At 45.2% G+C, this 24,843-nt stretch overlaps 1 protein-coding gene across 1 annotated transcript in view; it reads right to left on the bottom strand.

Annotated features, from left to right (window-relative positions):
• The window catches only part of AGK (acylglycerol kinase), a 226,117-nt gene that overhangs the window by 83,338 nt on the left and 117,936 nt on the right, over positions 1-24,843 (bottom strand). The window contains exons 9-11 of the mRNA XM_086952969.1: positions 20,702-20,781; positions 12,516-12,573; positions 8,872-9,019 (exon numbers count right to left, since the gene is read on the bottom strand). Coding sequence (XP_086809095.1) covers positions 8,872-9,019; positions 12,516-12,573; positions 20,702-20,781 — 286 coding nt within the window. The remainder of the gene's footprint in view (positions 1-8,871; positions 9,020-12,515; positions 12,574-20,701; positions 20,782-24,843) is intronic.

Raw genomic sequence — 24,843 nt, 5'->3', positions numbered from 1 at the left:
TTTTCTTTGTTTCTTTATGCTCTACTGCAGCCTACAGGCAAATGCCTGCAATTACAGGCTTTTATTTGATATTTGATATTTTTGTGCATTTGTAAAGCGCTAACGTTCGCTCCCAGGGGAGCATCATGGCGCTGAGCAAGCTGCGGGGAGTAACAGAAAAATGGATTTGGAAAATAAAAGATTAGATAGCTGCCAGGACGGAGGAGTCTAGTTGTTGGTAGACCCATGTCTTGAGAAGTTTTCTAAAGTTGTTTTCATTATCTATGGATCTGAGACTGACAGGCAGATTGTTCCAGGCTTTGGCGGCCAGAACATTGAAGGATTTCCCACCCTTGGTCTTGTATTTAAATCTGGGGATTAGGACCAGATTTGTCCCAGAAGATCTCAAGCATATATGGTAATAAAGCATTATTGTATGACAAATGTTTTCTGCTCTCTTTTCCTTCCGTAGGGGTTGAGAGAGTATAGGTCCTACTATGCAAACCTATGTAATTTCAGCATTATTGCCATTTTGGAAATATTTTAAACTGCATATATATATGTTTATATATGCATTTTCTATATGCTCCGGGATCCCGCACATGTGCAGGGAGTTTTCAAAGATTATGACTATTGAGGAGTATCCCCTGGATGAGAACCCAGGTACCTCTGATGTATGTAGAAGGACATGACTTGCGTGTTTCCCGCTCTCTCGCCCTGTGTGATAGAAGAATAAAGGCAGCAGGAGCAGTGCAAACGTCCTTCAAATAAACCAGACTCAGTTTGCATTTAAGCAGTACAAGCTTCCTTCACATAAAAAAAGTTAGAGCAAACTCAGCAAGAGTGCAGGTTATCCAGAGAGGCACACACATGCATGAATGACACAAAAACAACAGCACTGCAAGCTTCCATAACATGGAAACACAACTACAGCATTAGTAATGCCAATTCTGGTTACCCGTCATCTTAAACCTGTGTGATTGCATACAACTAATGATCGCCTCGTGAGTAAACGATGTAACAGGAACTAAAGGGTTCTTGGTGTGCAGAGAAAGAGATATAACCAGAAAAATAGGGAGACTATGTTACGAGTACACACATCATTGTTAGGGCTACAGATGGATAGCTGGGCCTGCCCTACAGGTCACCTATGGTGTGTCAAGTCAAGTTCAGTTCTTGGGGAATAACTAGCCAACACATACACAAAAAAACATTCCCAGTTGTATTGTAGATATTTTGAACACCAATATTTCTTGATTTAGCAATTTTGTTTTTCGGACTGTAGATTTTTCTTTTAGTTTGTTTTTCTGCAACTGCATGCTAAATCAAAACTACATTTCTCCACCTTAGCTCCTCCAAGACAACATTTTTCACCTTTGGCTCGCCATCTGTGTGGAGTTTCTCGTGGGTGCTATGTGAGAGAAGGATCAGGTGTAGTGCTGCGGTCATGATAGAAGTACAGGCAGGGGACACTTGTTGTGTATCACCCCCAAAATGCAGCAGGGAAAATATCCCTTTCTAGCAAGGCTTACCTTCAGAATCACCCTACTCACCAGCACAGAACATATGTTAAAAGCCTGGATGAGACAGAAGGCAGACGCAGTCACCCAGTTAAAACTCAACATCTCTTTCTTAACGTAAATAGCCTCCCACCATCACATTATGAAGCCTTGGGGTCTACAGCCAATAAACAACAGACTTTGAGTGAAGCAGATTGGCCTGAAGGGTGGCAACTCCTCAGATGGTTGTGTTATGCAGGCTTTTGCATTACTTTGCTTTGCTGCCAGTGCCCAGGATGTGTGTTTGCGACAGACTATTTGCTCACATAGCTAGTATTGGGTTCGGGTAGGCATAGGGTAGCGATGTCTAAGTTGCAGCTCCCAACAAAAGAGAGGGGGGTAATACTTGAAGCCCCTAATTTTGAGACTTATTATATAGCAGCACAGTTAAAGTGGCTGACGAGATGGCTGGTGGCACAGACAAGTGTGGCCAAGGACACCTACTGCCGTGGCTCACCACTGCAGCTGTTAATACCACTCCTTGTTTGGTAACAAAAGGAAAAACTTTAACATACTGGGGCTTTTAAGAGTAATTAAACATTCTCGGGTCTGGAGCCTGTACAAAACACAAACTTTAGTCCCCTACTTACCAAATACACCTTTGAACTGCCTGAATAGATTACGCACAAAGGATTATGGAAGGGAATATGTGCATGGGTGGACTGTTGTACTGAGAAAATTGAAGACCTATTCAGAGATAGAGAGCCCCTGCAATATAAAGAATAACTGAATGACTTTGGGTTATCTGCGGGGCAGTTCCTACTAAACAGCTCTGTATAGGTAGCGGTCAGAGGCGTATGGAAGGCTGTAATGAGTGAGCCTCATGTACACCTGGGGTTCCATACAATCTATACTACCTCAGAAACGTATAAAGTTGGAACACCGTTATACCAGGTGCTGAGAACTCAAATCAATACCCTCTTGGACACTCTCAGGGATAAATATGCACATGATCTACACAGACCAATTAGGAAAGCAGACTGGGTGAGCGTGTGGGAAAATGATCCCACAATCTTCTACAATGCATGATCTAAACTGAGTCAATTTCACAGTACTTAATCTCAATGCGTGTAGAATTAATAAATATTTCCTGAGTGCCCATGCTTAATGCCCTAGATGTGGAATGTTGGGGGTGGACCTACATCATATAATCTGGGCTTGCCCCAGCATTGTTCTATATTGGATTGATATAATCGGCTTTATTAACAAGAACAGAGATAGGCACATAGCGAATACTCCGGTGGCATGCATACTAGGCATATACACTTGCCCTAAAAAGCTAAACTTGTGACTAAATTCCTAAACACTGCCTTGGTGTTAGGTAAAAGGCAGATAATGCTAAAATAGAAGTCAATAGTTGGTTCAAGGTAAGAAATTTGGAAAACACAATTAGTTAAACCGTGCCAGTTATGACAGTCTATTACTGCTCTGGGAGGCAAAAGAGAGAGGGGTATATTGGAATTTACAACAGCATGGGATGCGATTCTGACTCCATTAATGGAGGATGGTATGGTAACAACTGAGCTGAAGGCACTCCTTGGAATACAGCTATGGCTGACTGGGTGGTGGTGACCAGTGACTGGATCGAGTTGTTCAGGTTGGAATGGCCCCTAAACAACATCCATTATGATATTCAGGAACCATCTACTCATTTGCACCTTCTCCTCCGCCCCATTTTACACCCTTTAGATACTGGATAATATAAGTATGTAGGTTGGTGAGAGATCTCCACTAATGGATGAAGGTTTATATTTTTGTTGGGCAAGCGTTCAGTGGTAAGGACAGGGAGGAATAAAAACTACGACAGTAACAGAAGGGCAGGGGGTACTCTTGATGTTGGTGTTGATGGAAACAGTTGAACAATGTTATGTAAACATGTTTCTGTTGCTAAGCTTATCATAAATGGGAATAAACGATCAAAGGAAATGTCATATTATGCATATTTTTGCTGAACATTGTACAGGGGATAGACACTAAAAAGTATGTTTGGAAAAAAAAAACGTTTTCCTTGAAAGCATTCGAATGCGTTCATGAGAAAAAATAAGAAAAATATATCCTCATTATTCACAGAACATTTCATACTGAAAACTTTGAACCTCTGAGCAGAGGTAATCACCTGGAAAAATTGCTATTGAACTTCGGTAATAGCTTTGCTTTTCATGTAACTGGCCATATTTTTAGATCAGTTTTAGTTCTCCCTCAAGTGCAACAACAGATTCAGCTTACTTTTACCCTGGTCTGGACAGGTTTCATTCCATTTAAGATTATTGGCCTTTTTTGATACATCCAAAGATAGGTCTCTCAGGTTCAGAGTTGTACATACCCCTTCTTGGAACAACATAGATGCTACTGACTTAGCAGATCAAATTCGAATCACTACTGCTGGGGACTGACCAGAAGAACAAAACTCAAATCATCCTTCCACTTGTTTAAATACTACCTGAAAACTCAATTTTGGATGCAATCATTCGTCTGATAGAATATATAGGTTACATCGTGCAAAAATCTTATTCCGGGGTGATCTTGTACATATCATCACATTGTTAAAGCTTCTAATAAAATATTTCTTTTTGAAACTCACCAATATACGCAATTCTCTGCACAAATTAAGACCATAGCTCTCCTAGCCTCATCCTGTGCAATGTATAATCAGAAACACATTAGAGCTGGTAGAGTCACTTTCAGATAGTTTTCTTAAAATGTTAATGGCTTCATGGACAATAATACAGCACAGTCTATCAACAAACATCTGGTGATTGCCTTAATATTTGAAGGCATTCCCATGTTGGCTTTCCTTTCTCCTCTATCTGCCAAGGAGTTTTCTATGCTTTTACCCAGCAGTAAGCACTCATGGTGTATTCTGGATACCTGCCTTAATAAAGTGCTTATTTTGGTGAGGGAGGTGATTGGATCCAATGTATTGCACACTATTATTTGCTCTAGTCACTCTACTTTAATCTCTGAACCACTAAAATTTGTTATCATCCAGCTCGTATTCTAAAAAAATATCCTTTAGCTCTAAAGTGCAAGTCTTTTTTTAATGAATTTAACTCCTCCCTCTCGCTGCTAAAATGCTAGACACAGCAAGAACAGCCCAGCTATAGGAGTTTGTGGAATTCATTTCTCTATTTCACCCTTTGTAAGCGAGCATTTGCCCTTGTTTGGATCACGATGTTGTTGGAACCTTAGTCCTGAGTATTTTAAAATCTGCAGCCTACAGGGCATGGAAGAGCCCTAGTACCATTAAGACTTTCAGCAGATTACCACTAACTTAGCCCTCTCTACGGGGTACTAAGCTGAAGCAGATTGCTTCTTACCACTCAGGACGATCTGAAGTGGTTCTGGGTCAAAACCCCATTAAACTCATATATTGCATTGATTGCAGTAAGTGTACGCAGATTAGACACAGCTTTTATTGAACAACCGGGTGTGTGGGGAATGTCTGTCTCGCAACCTACCCCTTGTACAAGTGGCAGTTCCCTGGTGGATAAATGCTAACTTATGTAAATTGAACCCTACAAAATCTGAGATGCTCCTGATGGTTACTCCTAATTTATGGCATACTACCCTTTGGCCTCAACCTTTGTATCGTAGGATTCAAATCCATAGAGAGATGTCTCTCTCCCCACAAATTGCTGCTGTTTCGAAGGCCTGGGTTTACCACTTGTCTTTCAGTATCCTACTAATAATTGTAAAGAGACCTTCTCACAGCATGTTGGCATTCTTTTTATAAATGGTCCCTTAGATAATGTTCTGTATATCTTGCAATGCAATTACCATAACGATGGATATTCCTATAGTATTCAAAACAAACTGAACTCAATTTTGGCACTTAATAGCAGGCAATAATTACATTACTACCCAAATCAATTAAACTAAATTAGAAGGCCTAATGTTTAAGTTGCAACCTGCAAACATTTCAACTTTTACCTTGTAGGTGCTTAACAGTGCACTATTTCACCTGGATAAGAACTTGTGACCTATAGGTTACAACAGGATATCTGCCTCCATTGCTTCAATCCACTGAGTTACCTTACTAGAATAGAAATCTGTGACCTGCATGTTCCACACACTACTCCATAACTCTCAGCTATTTATTTTTTTGAAAATTCAAACAAGTTAACAGCAGATTATACACAATTCTATGCAGCAACTTCATTAATCACCTGGGGTATACTACCAATATATTAAATTGATGCTTACTGGATACATACATCACCACAGGTACCTTGACTCCCCAAGTTATCTTATGAGTAGCTACACTTGCCCAGCCAATTTATCTACTAAGTTAGCGCCACTAGTTAATGTTCTTACTGGGCTCCTGTGAGTTACTTAGTCCACTCGTCCCGGAAATGTCCCTTGGAATGGTCACATTGCTGAGAATCAAATGTGGGCCACCGGCAGCGCTCAGTCAGTTTGCAGCACAAGTGAGCTTTCTAAGCAATTCCAGCATAATTTATTGGTCCGCTCTGTTGTGTCACTTCATTTAACCTAAATGTCTGCATAAAATTGTTTGTCTTACGTGGCACTTGTTACCTTACCGCACTCTAGTAGCAATGTTATTCAATATTACTACCAAACTCAATGACACTTGGTAATTGAGCTTAAAAGGCTAACTGGACCACAAGTTACCCTCCAGCTACCACAGAGTTGGAGAGCACCAGGGATATGACCTTTACTCTTGCTGTGGTAACCCAGAAGCTGGTGAAGCTAAAGCAGTGGGTTTGGGGCGGCAAGACTTTTAACAGCTTTACATATATGGGAATGACTACTCATATAGTGACAATTTAAATGTGGCTACTTACTTGGTTTAATAAGTTGCATGTAGGCAACATCAATTTCCATACTGAAGAATCAGAGTGCCCTGATTGCACCGATAGACACAATGGTATTATGCACCCTCCGATTGTTAGTGCAAAAAGTCATATCTAGTATCTAAAATCCATTCAATACCACTTACATTTCACCCTGTTACCACTAAGCCATACTGTTACGTGTAAAACTACGCCTAGTTGCAGGACACACTAAAGAGCTGATAAAATGCTGCACATTTATACCACAAGAGCAGAATCCAAACGTGCACAAAGAGTGGGGAATGAGAAATCCAACTAGGAAATGTCAGTATTTACACCAGTCTTCCTATCTATGCTTTACCACTTCCTTAGCCAAGATTAGAGTGTGATTTAACTGAGGGGAAACAAGTCAAAGTGTCACCAAAGTTCCGAAACAAACTAGCCATATGTAGAATCTGAGAATGATCTAGCTGGTGGACAGAAAACAGCAATCAAATCTTGATATATTTAGCAAAGGGGCAGAATAAGTTGTAAGAAACTGGTGGTGTCGGACCATGGACTAATTCCGTCTGTTGGTGGGCATCAATGCTGTCAACCACCCGGCCACCCATCAACAATTATCTGCTTTGATGATTAGAAGTGCCAGCCCTAGTCTGATATCGAGTAAATTCTGTAAAGGAGTTGCAAGGCGAATTTAGTGGAGGTATAACCAGTTGGGTTCAACCTCCGCTGAATATCACACACAGTTTCTAACCGACTCTGCAGAGCTTAAACTTAGATCGTATTTGAACCCAAGCCCAACAAGGTTCCACAGCAATATCTTACACTGTATCCCTCCAACAGATCAAACTTTGGATGGGTTAAAACACCTTTTATAAAACAATCTGAAGAAAAAAAAAAGATTAGCATCTTGTGATGTAGATCTAGATATATGGAAATGTAGCAAGCTGAATAAAAACAATGGGACTTTAGCTCAAGCCAATTACCATAGCGAAGAACATGGGGGTGGTTGTTCTTGATATTGCACTGTGTAGCACGCTGCAGATTGACAAGTTGTCAAAAACAGAAGACTTTTGGTTCTATCCTATCTACCATAACACTTCTAGTGGTGTCAAGTGTATTTCCTCTGCTTTAGTCTCCAAAAACTCTAATACATTTAAAACAGCCCATTGTGAAACAGTGAAATGGGAGGGTGGGGGGGGGACGCAACATCAGCCCTGGGAAGGGTTTACTGGTTGCCATGAGAGCAGATTTTACAGTCCTGCACACTGCTCATCATACCACTGACAAACAGACCTTTCATTTGTAGCAGACAACTTGCATACCTATTTAGTCCAAATAGGACTGCAGAGGTTTGCAGAAGCTGGACTACTGAGATCATTTTAGACAAAGAAGATTCTTAAGGATAAATCTCTGTTCTGTGTTGAAGCAACCCGGTTCTGGAATATGCAGTCTGCCTACCAAGTTGAACCGCTTTAGCAATGCTCTAAAATTGTCTTTGATAGTACATCAGCATTACTAAACAGAAACTAGATGTTCAACTGTGTGATCCCAGTAAGATTTCTGTTGAGATCTGCTCATCACTGGCTACCGTTCACTCCACGCACACATTATAAAATTTAGTCATATCAACATCTATTCATTCAACACCATGGCGCTACGAATGTGCTCACAGTCACTACAAATTCTAATAAACCCAGTTACATTTATAGTTATATGCTAAGTCTTCAAAAATAATCATCCCTGGTTTCTGAATTTTCAAAGCACAAAAGGACGGAATAACTGAAGATGCATCAGGGGATGACACAGTTGACCTTCTAATTGCTGTTTACTAATGATGTACAACTGACAATTTTAGAGCCCTGAGGAAGCGGTGGTCTTACCCCGAAAAAACGGGTTGGCTGTGCATGCAGTTTTCGTATGAACTATTAATAACAAGAATCATGCTGTTGAAAGACTACAAGGAGTCGGAGATCTTGTGAACCATTTGTGATAAATTGTACATTATTACTTTTTTGCAATATGATTCAATGTAATTTGTGTCAAACGATTTTCTCCTATTAAATAAGAAGAATAAATGTTAATTCAGGTTAAGAGGGATTACTTTGTGGGTTCTGTTGCTGATCAGTCTTAGAGACGAGTGGGATTGGATTCCGCAGGTGAAGGGAATGTTAGCTGTTGACTCTATCCACAGAAGGCCACCAAGCAAATATTTATGATGCAACTTTTGCTTAGGGGTCAGTTTATTGCTTCTAAAAGCACCAGAGATTGCCAGACACATCCCTTTTTTGGGTAATAAAGATGAAGTTAAACATCCTGTGATTTGAGTGTACATGTTTCTTCACCATTCATTTTTTCTTGGGATGCCTTCCATATTCTAGAAGTTGAGAACTAACTAGACTGCCATTTTCAATGATTTTTAGCATGCGATTTGTTTCCTTGCATGTCTTTTGGTAATGCCAAGTTCTGTAAATCATAGAAATGGTAATAGATGGGAGGAGGAAATGAAAATGTAGGTAGTCTTATAGGGGTTTGCCTACCTTCCTTGGGAGGATTCCAGTAGAGAGAGAGACGTCGACAAATTCTTCTGTACAGGGAAGGTCTTTGAGGTCTCACCTCTGGCTCCTCTGGGGGCCGTTCTGTTGGACCCAAGTACTTCAGTGATGCAGGGTGCTTCTGAGGCCATTCCTACACATATAAGGGAAGTTAATGAAATTGTATCCAAACAAATAGACAGAAAGTAATTCACAGACTTCCATCCTGCTAAGCAGACAGGGGATCCCTTTCTTTAGGGTGCCTTTTGATACAACATGCTCCTAGACTGACTTATCGAACTGTTTCACTGGGTGGCAGTAAAACAAATAATCATATTTAAGGCAGCAAAATGCTTTAGGTCTGTTACCAAAAACTGTCTTTCTGTTCACCTGGCAAGATACAAAAGGTTTAGAGGCAGATTATTTGATTTTCAGAGGTCTTCCTTAAGGAGGCTGCTCTATTTTTCCTCTCTGCTTAAAACGTTAATGTTATCAATTTCTAGAAACAACTCAAGGATCATCATTTTTTACAGGTCTTTAGTTTGCCCTGTTTCACAAACTCAGACTGTCTTACTCTTATTTAACTTTACAATGGCATTGTTGCTTCCCTTGCACCTCTTTCAGTTATAAACCCTTTAAAGTTCCTTGAAGCAATGCCAGAGCTGTCCCATCAGTAGACAAAAGAGAAAAAACAAGGTAAAACAAATTATGTAATGCCTAGCATTTGCCTAAATACGCGGACTAGTTAGCGGGAAGCCTATACTTAGAGAAGCAGGAAGCATATTTGGAAAGAAATGCACACTTCAAGTTGGATAAAAGTTGATTTCACAAAGTATTAGTGGTGGGTGTGGTTTTAGAACTTCTACGAATTATTCAAACATACAACACTCCTCAAGCTGGATGAAACTGTGCATCTAGAGGCACTTCTCTCCCTGCCACACCCATTTCAAACATACCCAGAGAACAGATATCATCTATCCCCCATCTAAGAAATCTGGTTTGTGGGCTCTGGGAGTTTTTTTTTCTTATCCCTGTACCAACTCAAGTATTTCCTCTTGGTTTGCTCTAAATCCCTCCATTGTACAAGTACCTTCTCTAGAAGTCATCTGCATTTGTCTATTTGTTTAGTTAGTTTCTGTCCAAGACCCACCCAGGATGGATTTGCAATTTTGGATTTACATTAACAAGTTTCCAAAAATGTCAAAAAGGGTCATTCTGCCTAAAGCTGCAGATAGATGTAGTGGGCAACAAGTTCCCAAATGATGCTTCCATGTAAAAAAAAACTAAACCACTGTCGCCACTGCTACGTCAAATACAGCCTCCACAGAGATAAGTGTCTTACCTTAGGGAAAGGCAACATCAAGAGGCTGCATAGCTGATTTCGAGTCCTGGGATGGAGCAACCCATGATGTCCTACTTTGTTAAAACTACGACATTGTTCAGGTCATGGCCACTAAAGTTAAGACTGGCGTTTAAACCTTAGTCAGGAACATCTAGGACTCAACAATAATCAGATGCCTTTCAGAGTTTTCTTTGTCCTTTTAGGTAATTATTTACACTTCACTGTTTATTAAAATCTTATGTCAGGTTCGAAACTATGGCATGCATGCATTAATATCTTGTATTTAGATCTTTGATCTTTATGGATCTGTTTCTCATTCTGTATGGTTTTGTGTACAACTAGCTTTGCAAATATCTGGTTCATTTAATTAGATCAAATATTAAACGGTTTGCTTTCAATTAAGGATGGATGTCTGAAATTTGCCTTTGCATTTCCGGCATTCACATCACACTAAGTCATCTTTGAATTAGGGAAAACTGATGCAATAGTACAGGCTAGGTGTCCTTGATAGACTCGAGAAATGCATACTAGAAACAATGCCGTCTTGGGTAAACTTAGCTCAGTGACTTCTAAAATCCATTTAGAGCGGTATGGTTTAGATCAATACTTGCAAATTTAGGAGGTAGGCTACAGCTTCTGCGCCAGACTACTGATTAGAAGGATTCATGTAACAGTTATTTTCCAGGCTGCTCTGAAGCAGTAATTAATGTTCACGTGGCTTGCACGGACCTGCATGGACTTAAGAAAAATATAAATCAATGGGGCTCAGCCCTCTCCTACTTCGGCAGACTTACTGATTAGAATGATTTATGTAACAGTTTTTTTCCAGGCTGCTCTGAAGCAGCAATTAATCTTTACGGGGCCTGCATGGACTTCAGAAAAATATAAACAAATGGGGCTCAACCCTCTCCTACATGAACTTGAGGAACGGGGCCAGCTTCCACTCCAGGGTGTGGTGAATGCTCAAAGGGCTTATAGGGGATGAGTGAAGCTATGTGCAGGGGGCTTGGTAAAACCATGTGCAATAGACAAAGTTTGCTGTTCCTATGGCTCGTGCTGTTCAGTGCGCAGCCTGCACTACTGGACAGCGAAAATGGCATCCGAGGTCCTGCCCATCTTGAGACAAAGAGAGAACTCCAATGTATCTCATCAGCCAGGCTAGCTTGAATCCAGTGGCGAAGATGGCCAGGGACATGCTTAGGCCTTTGAGAAAATGCTGGATTAGTGTGACACTAGGGCCAAAATAAGAAAACAGATATACAAGCAGTCAGGGCATGGGAACACACCCATATACCATGCAGGGAGCACTTTCGTCCCAACAATTTTCCACTTGAAAAACTACACATATACCCATACAACTCCAGTGTATGCAATGCCCGTAACTTTCTACACATGAAAAAAGGAGTATCATTCTCTTTTCTTCTAGTGTGCGTAAAATTATGGTTGCTCTTATCCAGACAAATATATACACAAACCATCTATAACCCTAACACACACATACACAGTTACTGGCATCTATTATCCACTTTTCAAATATAAAAAAGCAATGCTATTACAAAACCTATCTGGAATTAAGAATGATTTTGGGATTCACACATGGGCATACTTCTTACCTTTTTCTGCACAGCCATATTTGCATCCTAGACAGCCGCAGACAATTCATTCTCCTCAGAGCGTGTGGTTCATGAATCACCCAGTCTTTCATACTGGCCTTAATACGTTACAATAACACTTTCAGTATCAGTACCATCCTGAACATGAGCTAAAACGGGATCATTAGTCAAACAGGAACGAGGAAGAAAGATAAGAAGAAGGGGAAATGATGGCACTGAGAGAATGAGGATTAAGGTAAAAAAATGACAAAGAGGATCAAAATAAAAGATGACAACAAATGTCAGCAAAACAATAAAACGGCTATGGTGGTCGACCTTGAATCTGGGGAACCGGGTTCGAGTCTCGGCAATAACGCTGAACATCCTGTGTTTCTGGGTAAATCACAATCTCCCCGTGCCTAACAAAAATGAATGCGTTCTTATGTAATGCAACTGGTGCTATGTAAAGCGCTCTGATACCCGATTCGGGTCAAGTTCGCACTATATAAAACTCCGTAAAAAAAAAAAAAGGAAATCCGAGGAAGAAACAAAAGGGAAGAAAGCATGGTAGTAGTAGAAAGTGCACAAACCGAGAGAATAACAGGGTAAAAGAAAATGGCATGCAGAGGGAAGACGAAGTGCTCAGAAACTCTTGCACTGGAGTAGTAGCTGGAACAAGGTCTAAATGCTGCCTCTTGACAAATATTTTAGCTTACCCTCAATGTGCTGAACAGGTGAGCAGCTTTGGTTTTCAGAGGCCCAAGATACCAATATCTGCACAAAGCAAATTAAAAAATGAGAAATGTGGTTAGGAAAAGTGCGGCAAATATGTGCTTTTTATGTGCTGACCAACCTGTTCACTCTATCAATGCACCATAATTCTTACCTTTAGCAACTTTTAAAATATGGATACTATAAGCCATTAACGTTGCAGCCAACAAACAATTAACTTGACCTGCAGGACCTCCTAATATGGTAAATAGTTTCACAGATTACCCCGATTCCCAATAACCCTATTGTAGGAGAGTAGGGTCTGCAATCCTATGATCACCCCAGATTTTTGCTTTTTGCTTCACTGGTTTACGACCTTCCCTGGCTGTGGGCCTGCTAATCAGACCCACAGCCTAGCTGTTCTCTCTCCAAATTGACACATGTACCTTAGGCGCATTTACCAATTGGTACTGGGCCACCTTATCAGTCCCTGTACCCAGGGCATAGGTGTACCCAGGGCATACCAGGAGCTGCAGCATGTATTATTCCACCCCTGGCTGGCCATCTAAATCTGACACAACTGGCTGCACGACAGCTGGGGTAAGGTGGTGTAATCACCCTTTGCTTTAGATATAGTATTCCTATATCTAACCCTAAAATGGACACATGTATTCCTATCAGTCACTCCTATGGCAGGCCTTAACAATCCTGAAGGCAGAGTGCTTAGAATTATGTGAGATGGTGCTCTGGCATGAGCTGAGCCCGTCTGCAGCTTGCGGAACCAAGTCCTAATAGCTGTTCTATGATAACGCGTACCATGTACCTACTTTTGAATCCTGCCAGAGGGGGCTTTTGCCGCTGCTGGGGCCAGAAGGACCGCCACTTGGGGAGTCTCCCTGCCTGGAGACCCAGTGTGCTGGCTCTGGCCCAGCCTTGCCCCCCCTGCCTGCCTCCAGCCCTGCTGGAGCCCTGTCCTGTCCTCCAGTGCTGGGGAGCACTGAGGACTTCTTTGCCTGCAGCCTGAGAGCGCTGCTCTCTGCCCTTCAGCGCTGGGAGCGCGGAGATCGCCTGCCTAGCGCTTGGAGAGCGCTGGATTTTACCCCTAGCGCCTGGGAGCGCTTTTGGTTGCTGCTTAGCGCTTAAGAGCGCTTTATTGTGCCTGCAGCGCTTGGGAGCGCTGTGGTCACCCCTCTAGCGCTGGGAGCGCTTGGTCTGCAGAGGCCGGTGCCCACCCGGCATTGTCCGCCCCGAGCGAGGGTCACCGCGCTCCTTAATTGAATTGGAGGCCGGTGCCCACCCGGCACTGTCCCCGGATCACCGCCGCAGCCCAGGAGTGTGCTGCCCCCGCCGGGCCGCCGCGCTGCCTACCGCGACCCGGAAGTGCTGGGTCGGCGGGCCAATCGCTGCGCGGCCCGGGGGAAGCCGACCGGAAGTCCCGCCCCGCTGCCGCGACCCGGAAGTCAGGCAAGCCGGGGGCAAGACAGAGAAGAAACCGGAAGCGGACGGGAGGCCACCCCGCGCTCCGGTGGAAGGAGAAGCCGGCGTCTTCCCGTTTCCTCCCCAGGCTCCCAAAGAGAGGGAGAGCCCAGGGAGGAGTATCCAGAGAGCCCCGAGGAGCGGGAGCTCTCGAAGAGCAGAGCCTGCCACGTCGTGCCTGGGACACCGGGACGAGAGGAGAGGAGCCCCGCCCGCAGCCCAGCTGAACAGCCGGTGAGTGCGAGGGCGGGTTCGGTGTGTCCTGCGAGTGGCCCCAGTGAGGGAGGGCCGCTCCCCTGAGAATAGCCCGTTTAGCATTCCTTTTGGCCACGAGGTGCCCCGGGGGCACCAGTCGAGTTAGAGCCCAGTGAGGCTCTTGGCAAGCATTATTGCTTTGGATCCCCAGAGAGGGGGACCCCACAGCCCAGCGAGGCTGCACCTTTTTGTTGCTGGAGCCCTGAGAGGCTCAGCAGCCCCCCCTTACTTGTGTAAGAGAGCCTGAGAGAGGCACACCAGTGCCACAGTGGTGGTTCTTTGAGCCCAGAGAGGCTCCAACGTTGCCCTAACTTTCCCTGCTCCAGTTGCCCAGCACTTTGTGGGCAACTTGTGTTTTGTGATTGTGTTGTGTTTTAACTAAAGCTCTACTCACCCCTGCATTGAACAGCGTTTCTCAGCGCTGCAACGATTCTTCGCCGCCATCACTGAGGGCGAGACGCGTCCCTGACACGCCCACCTCAGCTGGCCACGCCCCCTGAAATACCTTTAAATTGCGCACACAGCTGACAGCGCTGCATTGACGAACTGTGAGTCTCCTGAGGCGGAAGCCGGGAGTGAACCCTTTGTTTTTAAAAACTACTCTGATTGTGTTGTGTTTTAACTAAAGCTCTACTCACCCCTGCATTGAACAGCGTTTCTCAGCGCTGCAACGATTTTTCGCCGCCATCACTGAGGGCGAGACGCGTCCCTGACACGCCCACCTCAGCTGGCCACGCCCCCGTGACGCCCTCCCGCTTAGGTATAAATCATGTGCCTCGCCAGGAAGCGCAGCGGACGGGCGCAGCGGGCGCGCCGTTTGCGCGCCGAAGGCGCGCCAAAGGCAAGCCCGTCTGGGCCCGTCCGGGCCTGGACCGGGCCCAGGGCCTGTCCCCCTGCCCATGCTGATGATTCTGCACGTGTGTGTTGGACCAATTCCCAGCTCCACTCTCTGAACCCCTCCCCCTGTGCGACTACTTCCCCCTGCAATCCCATCCATCTTGAATCAGCTCCATTTCATTGCTCTCAATGCAACTTCACTCTCCCGTCCTTCCTTCCCCATTCGCTTCCTGAGCCCACGCCGCAGCTCTCAACGTCTAATCATCGGACGTTGAAAGCAGGCTTACTCAATTGCCGTTCCCTCCCCCGACATGCCAATGACATCTGGCTGTTGATTTCCTCCGAGGAGTGGGATATTTTATTCCTCACTGAGTCTTGGATGACTGACTCATCCTCCCCGGACATTTATTTAGCCATTCCATCTGGCTATGACATAAAATGTGTCAATCGTGCAGGGGGAAAATCGGGAGGCGGATTAGCTATTATTTTTAAATCTTATTTCCAGCTGACCATCACCAAACTCACCAACATTGGTATCATTGAAGCCCTATACTTTTCAGTTTCCGATTCTGCGGCTGTCATTCTAGCAGGCTCTCTAATCTATAACCCCCCCACGGCGGCTTCCCTTTCTCTTACCGCTCTCACCCACCAGTTAGCTGATCTAGCCTTGAAACATCAATACTTTTTGGCCCTAGGTGATTTTAACCTTCATGTCGATAATTCCCTCTGCACAAAAGCGAATAATTTACTGGAAATCATGGATAGCCTTAATCTTACTCAACTTGTTACCGGCCCTACTCATGTGGCGGGTCATACCCTGGATCTCATTTTTGCTAATTTTCCCACTATTACTGTTTCTCCCTCCCTTCCTCTTACATGGTCGGACCATTACCTTATCCCTTTTTCTCTGACCTTAGACCACAATTCTATCCCTCTTGTGCCCAGGAAAGAGCTGGGTAGGAAGTGGCACATAGTCACTTGCGCCTCCCTTGACCCGATATTCCATTTCCAGTCGGACCATCTATCCCCGGATATCGATTCTAATATCGCCAGGCTCAACTCCTCCCTTATCAACGCTATTGACCACATTGCCCCCCAGAAACTCATTACTTCCTCTAGATCCCGTCCTTCCGCTCCCTGGTTCTCAACCTCCCTCCGCGAGGAAAAAAGTAGCTGTAAAGCACTTGAACGGAAGTGGAGGTTAAATTACGATCCTGAGGCTAAGCTCGCCTACAAGGAGGCCTTGAAAAAGTTTCTCAAACACAAAAAAACTGCCATGAAAGACCACTTCTCGCTCCAAATTGCCAAGGCCAAAAATTCTTCAAAAACCCTTTTTTCCATTGTTAAAAATTTCATCACCCCTCCGGCTAGGACCACTCAGGTCTCAGCAAGCCAGAAACTTTGTGAAGGACTCTCGGACTTTTTCCTTGAAAAAATCGATAAACTCTGCGTCTCCTTCCCCACAGAGCCAATGCCTCGGACCCAGTCTACCGATCCCCTTAACTCCCCGTCCCTTCATGCTTTCAATAAACTTGCCCGGGAGGATGCTCTGAGACTACTCATTCTCTGCAAGTCTGGCGCACCCACTGACCCCGTTCCGGCCAAAACTATGGGTGAATTGGCTCCTCTGCTAGCCGACCCGTTCCTCTCCATCTGGAATGCCTCTCTGCACCATGGCTTCTTCCCTACCACCTGGAAGGAAGCCTTGGTGATCCCAATTCTAAAAAAGGCAGACGCCGATCCCACTGTATTCTCCAACTACCGCCCTATATCCCTCCTCCCCAAACCTGCTAAGGTTCTGGAAAAAGCCGTGCAGCTGCAGCTCACGGAATACCTGGAGAACAACCGACTACTGCACGATTCGCAATCTGGGTTTCGGGCAGGATACAGCACGGAGACGGCTCTGCTGGAGGTCTCGGAGACCATTCGAGAGTGCGTGGACAGAGGCGAGGAGGCCATGCTGGTCCTCCTCGACCTGTCCGCGGCATTCGATACGGTATCCCACTCCATCCTCCTTGACCGACTACGGCAGATGGGCATTGGCGGCACTGCCATCAGGTGGATCGAGTCCTTCCTCTCTGGAAGAAGTCAAAGGGTGCTGTTGAGGCCCTTCAGATCGGAGAAAAAACCCTTATCTTGCGGTGTGCCACAGGGCTCTGCCCTCAGCCCTCTGTTTTTTAACATATACCTTGCCCCTCTGGCAGGCGTGGTGGAGTCCTATGGAGTCAGGGTGGTCTCTTATGCTGATGACACTCAGCTAGTGTTCTCCTTTAGGGGCCACTCTGACTCCGCGTTCTCCAGCTTCCGCCGGTGTCTTAACAACATCAGTGATTGGATGTCGGAAAACCATCTACGACTCAACGCTGACAAAACAGAGGTGCTGTTTTTTAACCAGAAAAATTCTATCCCCTCCTCCTGGTGGTGGCCTACTGCATTGGATCCCGCCCCTTCTCCGGTCCATTCGGCCCGCAACCTGGGCTTTCACTTCAATGACTCTCTATCCTGTAAAACCCAGATTCAAAAAGTCACATCGGCCTGCTTCCTAAAGCTGCGCATGATCCGGAAAATCCTTCCCTATCTCCCTTTGGATTCCCGCCAGACAGTCACCCACGCTCTCATTACGTCCCATCTGGACTATGCCAATAGTCTCTATGCCGGAGCTCCCCAATACCTGACTGATCGGCTTCAGATTGTCCAGAATGCGGCAGCGAGGCTGATTGGCAACATTTCCTATCGTCAGTCAGTTGCCGCATATCGTAGGGAACTGCACTGGCTCCCGGTGGCTAGCCGAATTCAGTTTAAGATTCTCACTCTGACTCATCGAGCCATCAATGATCGCGGACCTAACTACCTTAAAAAACGAGTTCTAATATCCCGATCCATCAGATCCTTAAGATCCAATGACCTATGCCTCCTGATCTCTCCCCGCTTTAGACTTTCCAGAATGGGTGGCAGAGGATTCAGCGTCATCGCTGCTAAACTTTGGAACTCCCTGCCAGTTGATCTCAGATTCTGTTCCTCTGAATCTGTCTTCCGGGCCAGACTCAAAACCTGGCTCTTTTCCAGACTCTGATCTTCATGACACTTCCCCTGTCTGTTCCCCTCCTTCCCTCTGAGACTCAGGTTCCAGCGCCGGGACACCCCTCCGGGGGTAGCTGTGCGCTTTACAAGCTACATAAAATAAATAAATAAATAAATAAATATACTCTTAAGTGCATTATAATCCTCGCGGTTATTTGCTATCTTTGGTATCGCTTTATCAAAACATGTCGAGTAAGGTGTCATACGAATTGGAATACTAACCCCTCGCCAATTCTGGCGACGGGGTTAGCATTCCACCCTTCTAGAGGGACACGACATGTATGTAACTGTGAACCCCGGTTAAAGCTAACTCGAGCCTCAGCATCACAAAATGGATGCTGCCACCACAGACACAAGTCTGACCTCCTGCTGCTGGGAGTCCTTCCAGCGAGGAGAGCTTGGACAAAGGGTTTCCTGTCAGGGGCGGTGCTAGCACCATCCCAGACAGGGTTTTGTGTATCCCAGGTAGGCAGGGCTGAGGAGGAAGGTGACTGCAAGTGGGACCCCGGTGCTCACTATGCATCTGCCGGTTTGAACCAGTTCCAGGGGCACACCAGCCCCTGAGCCGGGGAAAGTCCGGACAAGGGAGAGGGGTGTAACCACCCCCCTCTTGGTCCCACCCATGGGCAGGACCTAGTCGCGTGCCAGCCCCTTTCTTTAGTATAAAGGTAGGAGCGGGCCCCCTTCCCAAATTAGATAATTCTGAATCTTGATGACTTTCCACGAAAGAACTCTTGAACCTTTCTGAAGACTCTCCCTTGTGGCTAAGGAGTAGCCACCCTGCACCAGCGGGCACCATCTAAGCGCATGCGGTTTGCTGCAAGTCCATCCTCCGGATCAAGACTGCCCAGCTCGACGAGACCCGGATTCCCTGGCACCTCTGACCTCTACCTACATCATCAGCCCAGCTGAGATTCGTGGGTGTGACGAGACCTCGAGGGACCGGCCATCTTCAGAACTGCACAACGCTTATCCAGCACGACCGCCGAGGGATCCTCGAGTGAGTGCTTTGGGGTTTGAGAAGCCCGAACCCTGAGCAGCACCGAAGTCCAGCCCCCCCAGCATCCACGAGATCTGCGTGGGGCCCTTCTGCTCTTTGCTGCTCACCGCGTTGTCCGGCTACTTGCCTGCTGGCCTGTGGCCCTCCTGACGACGAACCACGATACTTCCATCGCTGGTCTGGTTGCTCCAGACTGGCCCTTGCTCCCCTCCAACAGAGGAGCACCCCGGACCCTCCTGGTCCACTCCAGACGCCATCTTGAGTCCACCGCGTGGGCTTGCCTTTGCCAAGGCTTGTTGCTCCAATCCTGGTTTCAGCAGCGCCAACAGCAGACACCTTCGTGGGACAGCTCGCACCTCCATCCTGGTCGCCGACAACGCCTCCTGGTCCGAGAGACTGCAGAGCCCAGCGTCGCCCACTCACCTGGTCGAGGTGACTTCATCCGGTGCCATCCTGGTGCCCATCTGATCACTGGCTAGTGATTAAGAACGGAGTCCCCTCTGCTTTCAGGTCGTCTCCATCTTCGATCCAGGCTTGGATCACTCCGGACATCATCACTGGTCGCCTGCCAGCAACTTCTTCTTTCAGGCTCCATAGACTGTAACGAGGATTCCCGACGTCTTTTGAACCCTATGCAGCCGCAGCCCCTGGGCTAGGTAACTTGAGCATTTCGGTGCTCCAACGTAGGTTCACTATCTAAGTGTCCAGATCCTTTTTCGTTTTCAGCCTAACTAGACGGATTTGTTCGATAACACTAACTTTACGAAATCTAGCATCCATAAACTTTATCCCGCAATGCGCGTGAGAGTGCACACTCTGCACCTGATCACCCTAGGCCTCCTGCTCCTAACCTGAAGCTTCAGTAGTGTAGTCCTAGCGATCCTAAAGCCTCTGGATCTTGTTACTTACCGGCTAGTATTTCGCATTCCACTTTTGTAGTATATGGTTTTTCGTGCCCCTCGGGCATTTGTGTAAATTGTGCAACTTATTTTCTTAAGAGTTTTGTTGTGTGCTTAGCTCCCTGACTCATAAAGAGATCAGGGTAGACTTGTTATAAATAAATATCCTTTTATTTTCATAACAACTTGTGTGGTGTCCTTTCACTTGGTGTTCAAGGGGTATATGTGATGGTATAACAGCTGGCTTAACACGCCCTCTAGAGTTTAGCCTAAAGACTGCTCTTGTCCATGCTACTAGGATAGCTGGTCTATAAGGTTGACTTACAACCAATCATCAATAAGGGTCGTTTGGAATGATACACAGTGATCACTAGAATAGTGAGCACTACATATCAGGCCAACTTCTCACACCTATTAACGACAATGTTTGTGCTACCGTTCTTCTCCATTCAGCATTCCCCTTTTCTACCTTGACATGAACCCCTAACACTGGAGCACACTGCTTTATTATTTCATCCTTTCTGGGTGATAGTCATACAGTCTTAGTGGACGCATATCACTAGTCAACGTCAAATACGTAGTTGAGTCTGTGCACATATGTGCATTTCTAAGTTTGACACTTCTTTGTAATTGTGTTACATACTTGCTGGCTTTATCTGCTGCGTCTCGGTAAGATCCCCATCTTAAGCCGGTCATTGCATACACAGGTGGGTTACTTTCTCCCTAAAAGAAAGGAAAATCAAGTTGAACTTATCTTTCATTATAACTAAAGTATGCATGTTATTTTACCCTTTCAATTTTTCCAATGATAAGGCAAAAAAAGAAACCACTTTATGAAATAAAATGATCACCACCAATTAATATCTGCCCACATATGCAAAGGAGAGAAGGGAGATCAAAATAGTACTTCTTTTACATACAAGTTACTATTAGAAAAGCATCCAAGCAGCTATTGAGCAGAGTCTGAACAAGCTTCTGCTTCCAGCAAGAAAGGAAATATGATCTGGATGTGGCCAAAGACCAGCATGGAAAAGCATGAATGCCCATAGAGACTTGGTATCAGAGATCTTCCTCCAGCAAAGGCATTGCAGACTTCCAGACTGATTTTGGAGATAGAATGCGCTTCGTTATACCAAGCAGGAAACGTGGGGCCTGGGCTGCTACCAGGGTGCCTGCGGTGTCTGTCAATGTCCCAGCTACATCGTTCCAGAAGCTCCTGAGTCGAGGGCAAGCCCAGACCATATGGAAGAATGTTGTGTCCGTATCTAGGCATCTGGGGCAAATGTCAGCAGAGGTAGGGTACATGCGTGCCAACCTATGCGGTGTTAGATACGTGTGGTGAAGGTAGTTGGATTGCGTGTATTTCAGCCTGGCATTCGTAAATATAATTTTAGAATAGTTTATGCTTTGTTAGATACGTGTGGTGGAGGTAGTTGAATTGCGTGTATTTCAGCCTGGCATTCGTAGATATTTTAGACTAGTTTATGCCTTGTGTCCATTGCTCGTCAGTGTTCACGTAATGCTGCCAACAGACGTGTCAAGTCGGGCCTGAGGGAATTGTAGCTCATTGTGATCACCTTTTTGCCCCGTCCATGTGCTCGCAGAGTTTGTAAGACCTGAAGTAAGGTGAGTTCCATGCGCGTGTTACCCCATGTCTGGAGAAATTGCTGTGACAATGTGCATAAAACAGAAATGTCCCTGGGGTATCCCATAATTTTCTATCAGGGTTTCAAAGTCGCACAGTTTCAAGTCAACAACTAGGTCTCCCCATGTGTCCAATCCCACTGCCTGCCACACTTCAAGCTCCGGACGAGAATCCTGTCTTGTGATTGTATTGTGTCTTTTTTGCAGGCCCCATGTCCTTGTTGAGAAGAGTTTTACCTCCTCCATACAGGCTGGTGGCAGATTCAGATGACCAACTCTGGAGCCATGCAGTCACGTTTAATGATGAAAGGGTTGGGTGTCAAATTTGACCCTGAAGTCTTGTTAGTAGGTCTGGTTTGTACCGCAGCTCCTTGAGTGGTTTTGTGGACATTTGTAACATGTTGGGTTGCCATCACGGTCTTTGCCTATCTGGAGCTATCAGTATCATCTTTGAGGTAAACATACGAAGTTTCAGAATCACCACTGGTATTATTGGGATCCGTGGAAAAGGATAGAGTAAGGGCCTCCAACATTCGATGGACATCTAGATGTGAAGTCTCTGCATTTGTTTTGCTTTCTTTTGTTGTTAATATATCTAGTGCAGGGGTTTCCCATTCTTGAAAAATATCCTTCAGTACTTGTCAAGTACCCATTTGTGAGACTCTTTGTAGATTCTGCTGAGAAAGTCTGCCTAAACTTGACATGTGAACTGATGTCAAGTTTAGGTTGTTGGACTGACCCTGACTGAGCTTGCAATGACAGAGGAATTGACCTGGTGCATCCTTGCCTGTTTATGTATTGCATGGTGGTGGTGGTGTTGTAGGTCCTTATCCGAAAGGTTAGTGATACCTTTGGAAATGGGAGGAAGGCTTTGAGAGCTATTCAAACAGCTCTGCGCTCTAGGTAATGTATGTGGTACGATTTTTCTCTTTTTCACCACTGTCCCTGAATGGTTAGGTCTCACATATTAGCCCGCAAACCGTAAGCGATGTATCCGTTATTACTATTTAAGATGGGAGTTGCTCCTGAAATAGGGTACCTCCTAACAAATTCTGCCTCTTGAACCACCATGTCAGAGATTGCCTTGCTGTTTAGGTGAGCATTAGTCTGTCTTCCCGAATGTTTTCTCTTTGAGACCACTGATCCTCCAAGCATTGCTAGAAGGTTTCATACACAACCTTGCAATGTGAACAGTGTTTATTCAAGAGGCCATTGATCCGAGAAGTGATGCTATCATTCTAGCAGTTGGATGAAGAGTTGACCTGAGGTCACGACATTGATGCTAAATAGAAAAAAACTCTCTCCACCGAAGGAAACACTGTTGACCTTATTGTGTCAAATTTCACCCGCTCGATAAGCCTTTGAACTGGCATGGATATTTATATTTAATTGTTGATCCGGAGACCTAGCCTGTTCAGGAGTCTCAGTGCATTATGAAGTCTTTTTTCAACTTCTGTGGAGTGTGAGCCTTCAACAGTCAATCGTTCAAATAAGGATAAACAAATATTTTTCTTTCTAAGTGCGTCGCAACTACTGTCATGCATTTTGAAAATGTGTGCCGTGCAGACTTGTGGCTGAACAGAAGTACTGTGTATCGATATTGCTTTTTTCAACAAGGAACAGAAGAAATCTTTTGTAGGGGTGGGCTATAGGGATGTAGAAATATGTGTCTTGTGAGTCTATTGTGCACATTCATTCTTTTCCCGCAGGGATATGGGAATATTTCCATTTGTGATTAATTTGTTTGTCTATCTCAGATCTAATATTGGTCTGAATTCTCTTTTTGGTCCCTTTTTCATTATGAGAAAATATTGGGAGTATACTCTCACACCTTTTTGACCTGAAGGAATGTGTTTGATTCTTTTTTTTAATAGGATGGATGCTTCTTTCCGGAGTACAAACAGCTGGATCTACAATATTTAGCACCCGTTTATCATTTGTGACTATATACAAGGAGACCGCTCCCTCCACTGAAGAGTGTAACAGAGAAAATGGTATTAGGTTGTCACTGCCTTGGACAAGAAAATGTAATCTCTCAAGAAGATGGAGATTTTGTATGGTTGTCTTTCGTTATGATGAGCTTGATAGGGGTACCTCTGGGTCTGTGGATACTGTTGATGCTGATTAAAAGACAAATGAATCCTATACTAGTAGTATCTACAATCTCCCTGTCTGTATTGTAGTCCGATGAATTTCTTGCGTTCCTCCAAACCAACTGCTTTCAATCACTCAAACAGGATTAGTAAAGTGCCGCTAATCACCCGCAAGGCTATACAGACGCTGAGGGCTGCAGTTTCGAGAAGTTCCATTGAATAGCCAGGTGTAGAGACCCTTCCTGTACTCTCAAGGAGAGGGTGAGGTCTGAAGGTGAAGGGGGAGGCCATTCTAGGACTTGGCAGCGAGGTAGAAAAAGTGCCCTACACTTATGCTTAGGGGGATGCGGGGTGTGTGAGTGAGGGACAGGGATGAGGAACGCAGGTGTAAGGCGGGTAGGTGGAAGTTCCTGCATCGGTTGATGTATGCTTGTCCTTTATCATGGAGGGCTTTGAGGCGTAGATCAGCATCTTGAATCGGCATCTCTTTTGAATGGGGAGCCAGTGGAGCTTCTTAAGGTGGGGTGGATGTGTGGATTCATTTGGGAAGGTAGAGGCCGAGTCTTTTATGTTCTGAAAGGTCTGTAGTCTCTTCAGGAGGCGATTGGTGATTCTGACAGAGTACTTTGCCATAGTCCAGCCAGCTGGTGACTAGGGCTAAGGTGACAGTTTGTCTTGTGTTGACGGGGAGCTGTTTGAAGATTTTCCAGAGCATGCAAAGAGTGAGGAAGCATGCGGACGAAACTGCTGTGATCTGGCTTTTCATGTTGAGTTTTCTGTCATGGATTATGCCAAGGTTGAGGGAATGGTCTGCCAGTCCGGGTGAGGGTCCTAGATCGGAGAGCCACCGGGAGTCGTTACATGGGGGGGTATTGTTTGTGAAGATCAGTACCTCGGTGTTGTCGGTGTTGAGCTTCAGGCTTTTGTTTTTCATCCAGTCGGCAACGCTCATCAAGCTTCTGAGGAAGTTGGTTCTTGCGGCGGGATCTTCTAATAACAAGAGGATTAGCTGGGTGTGATCTGCGTAGGATATGATGTCCAGTTTATG

The sequence above is a fragment of the Lissotriton vulgaris genome, chromosome 1_2, assembly GCF_964263255.1.
Source record: "Lissotriton vulgaris chromosome 1_2, aLisVul1.2, whole genome shotgun sequence".
In the NCBI taxonomy this organism is placed as follows: domain Eukaryota; kingdom Metazoa; phylum Chordata; class Amphibia; order Caudata; family Salamandridae; genus Lissotriton; species Lissotriton vulgaris.
The sequence above is the reverse complement of the archived record's forward strand: the minus strand, read 5'-3'. Positions and strand labels throughout refer to the sequence as shown.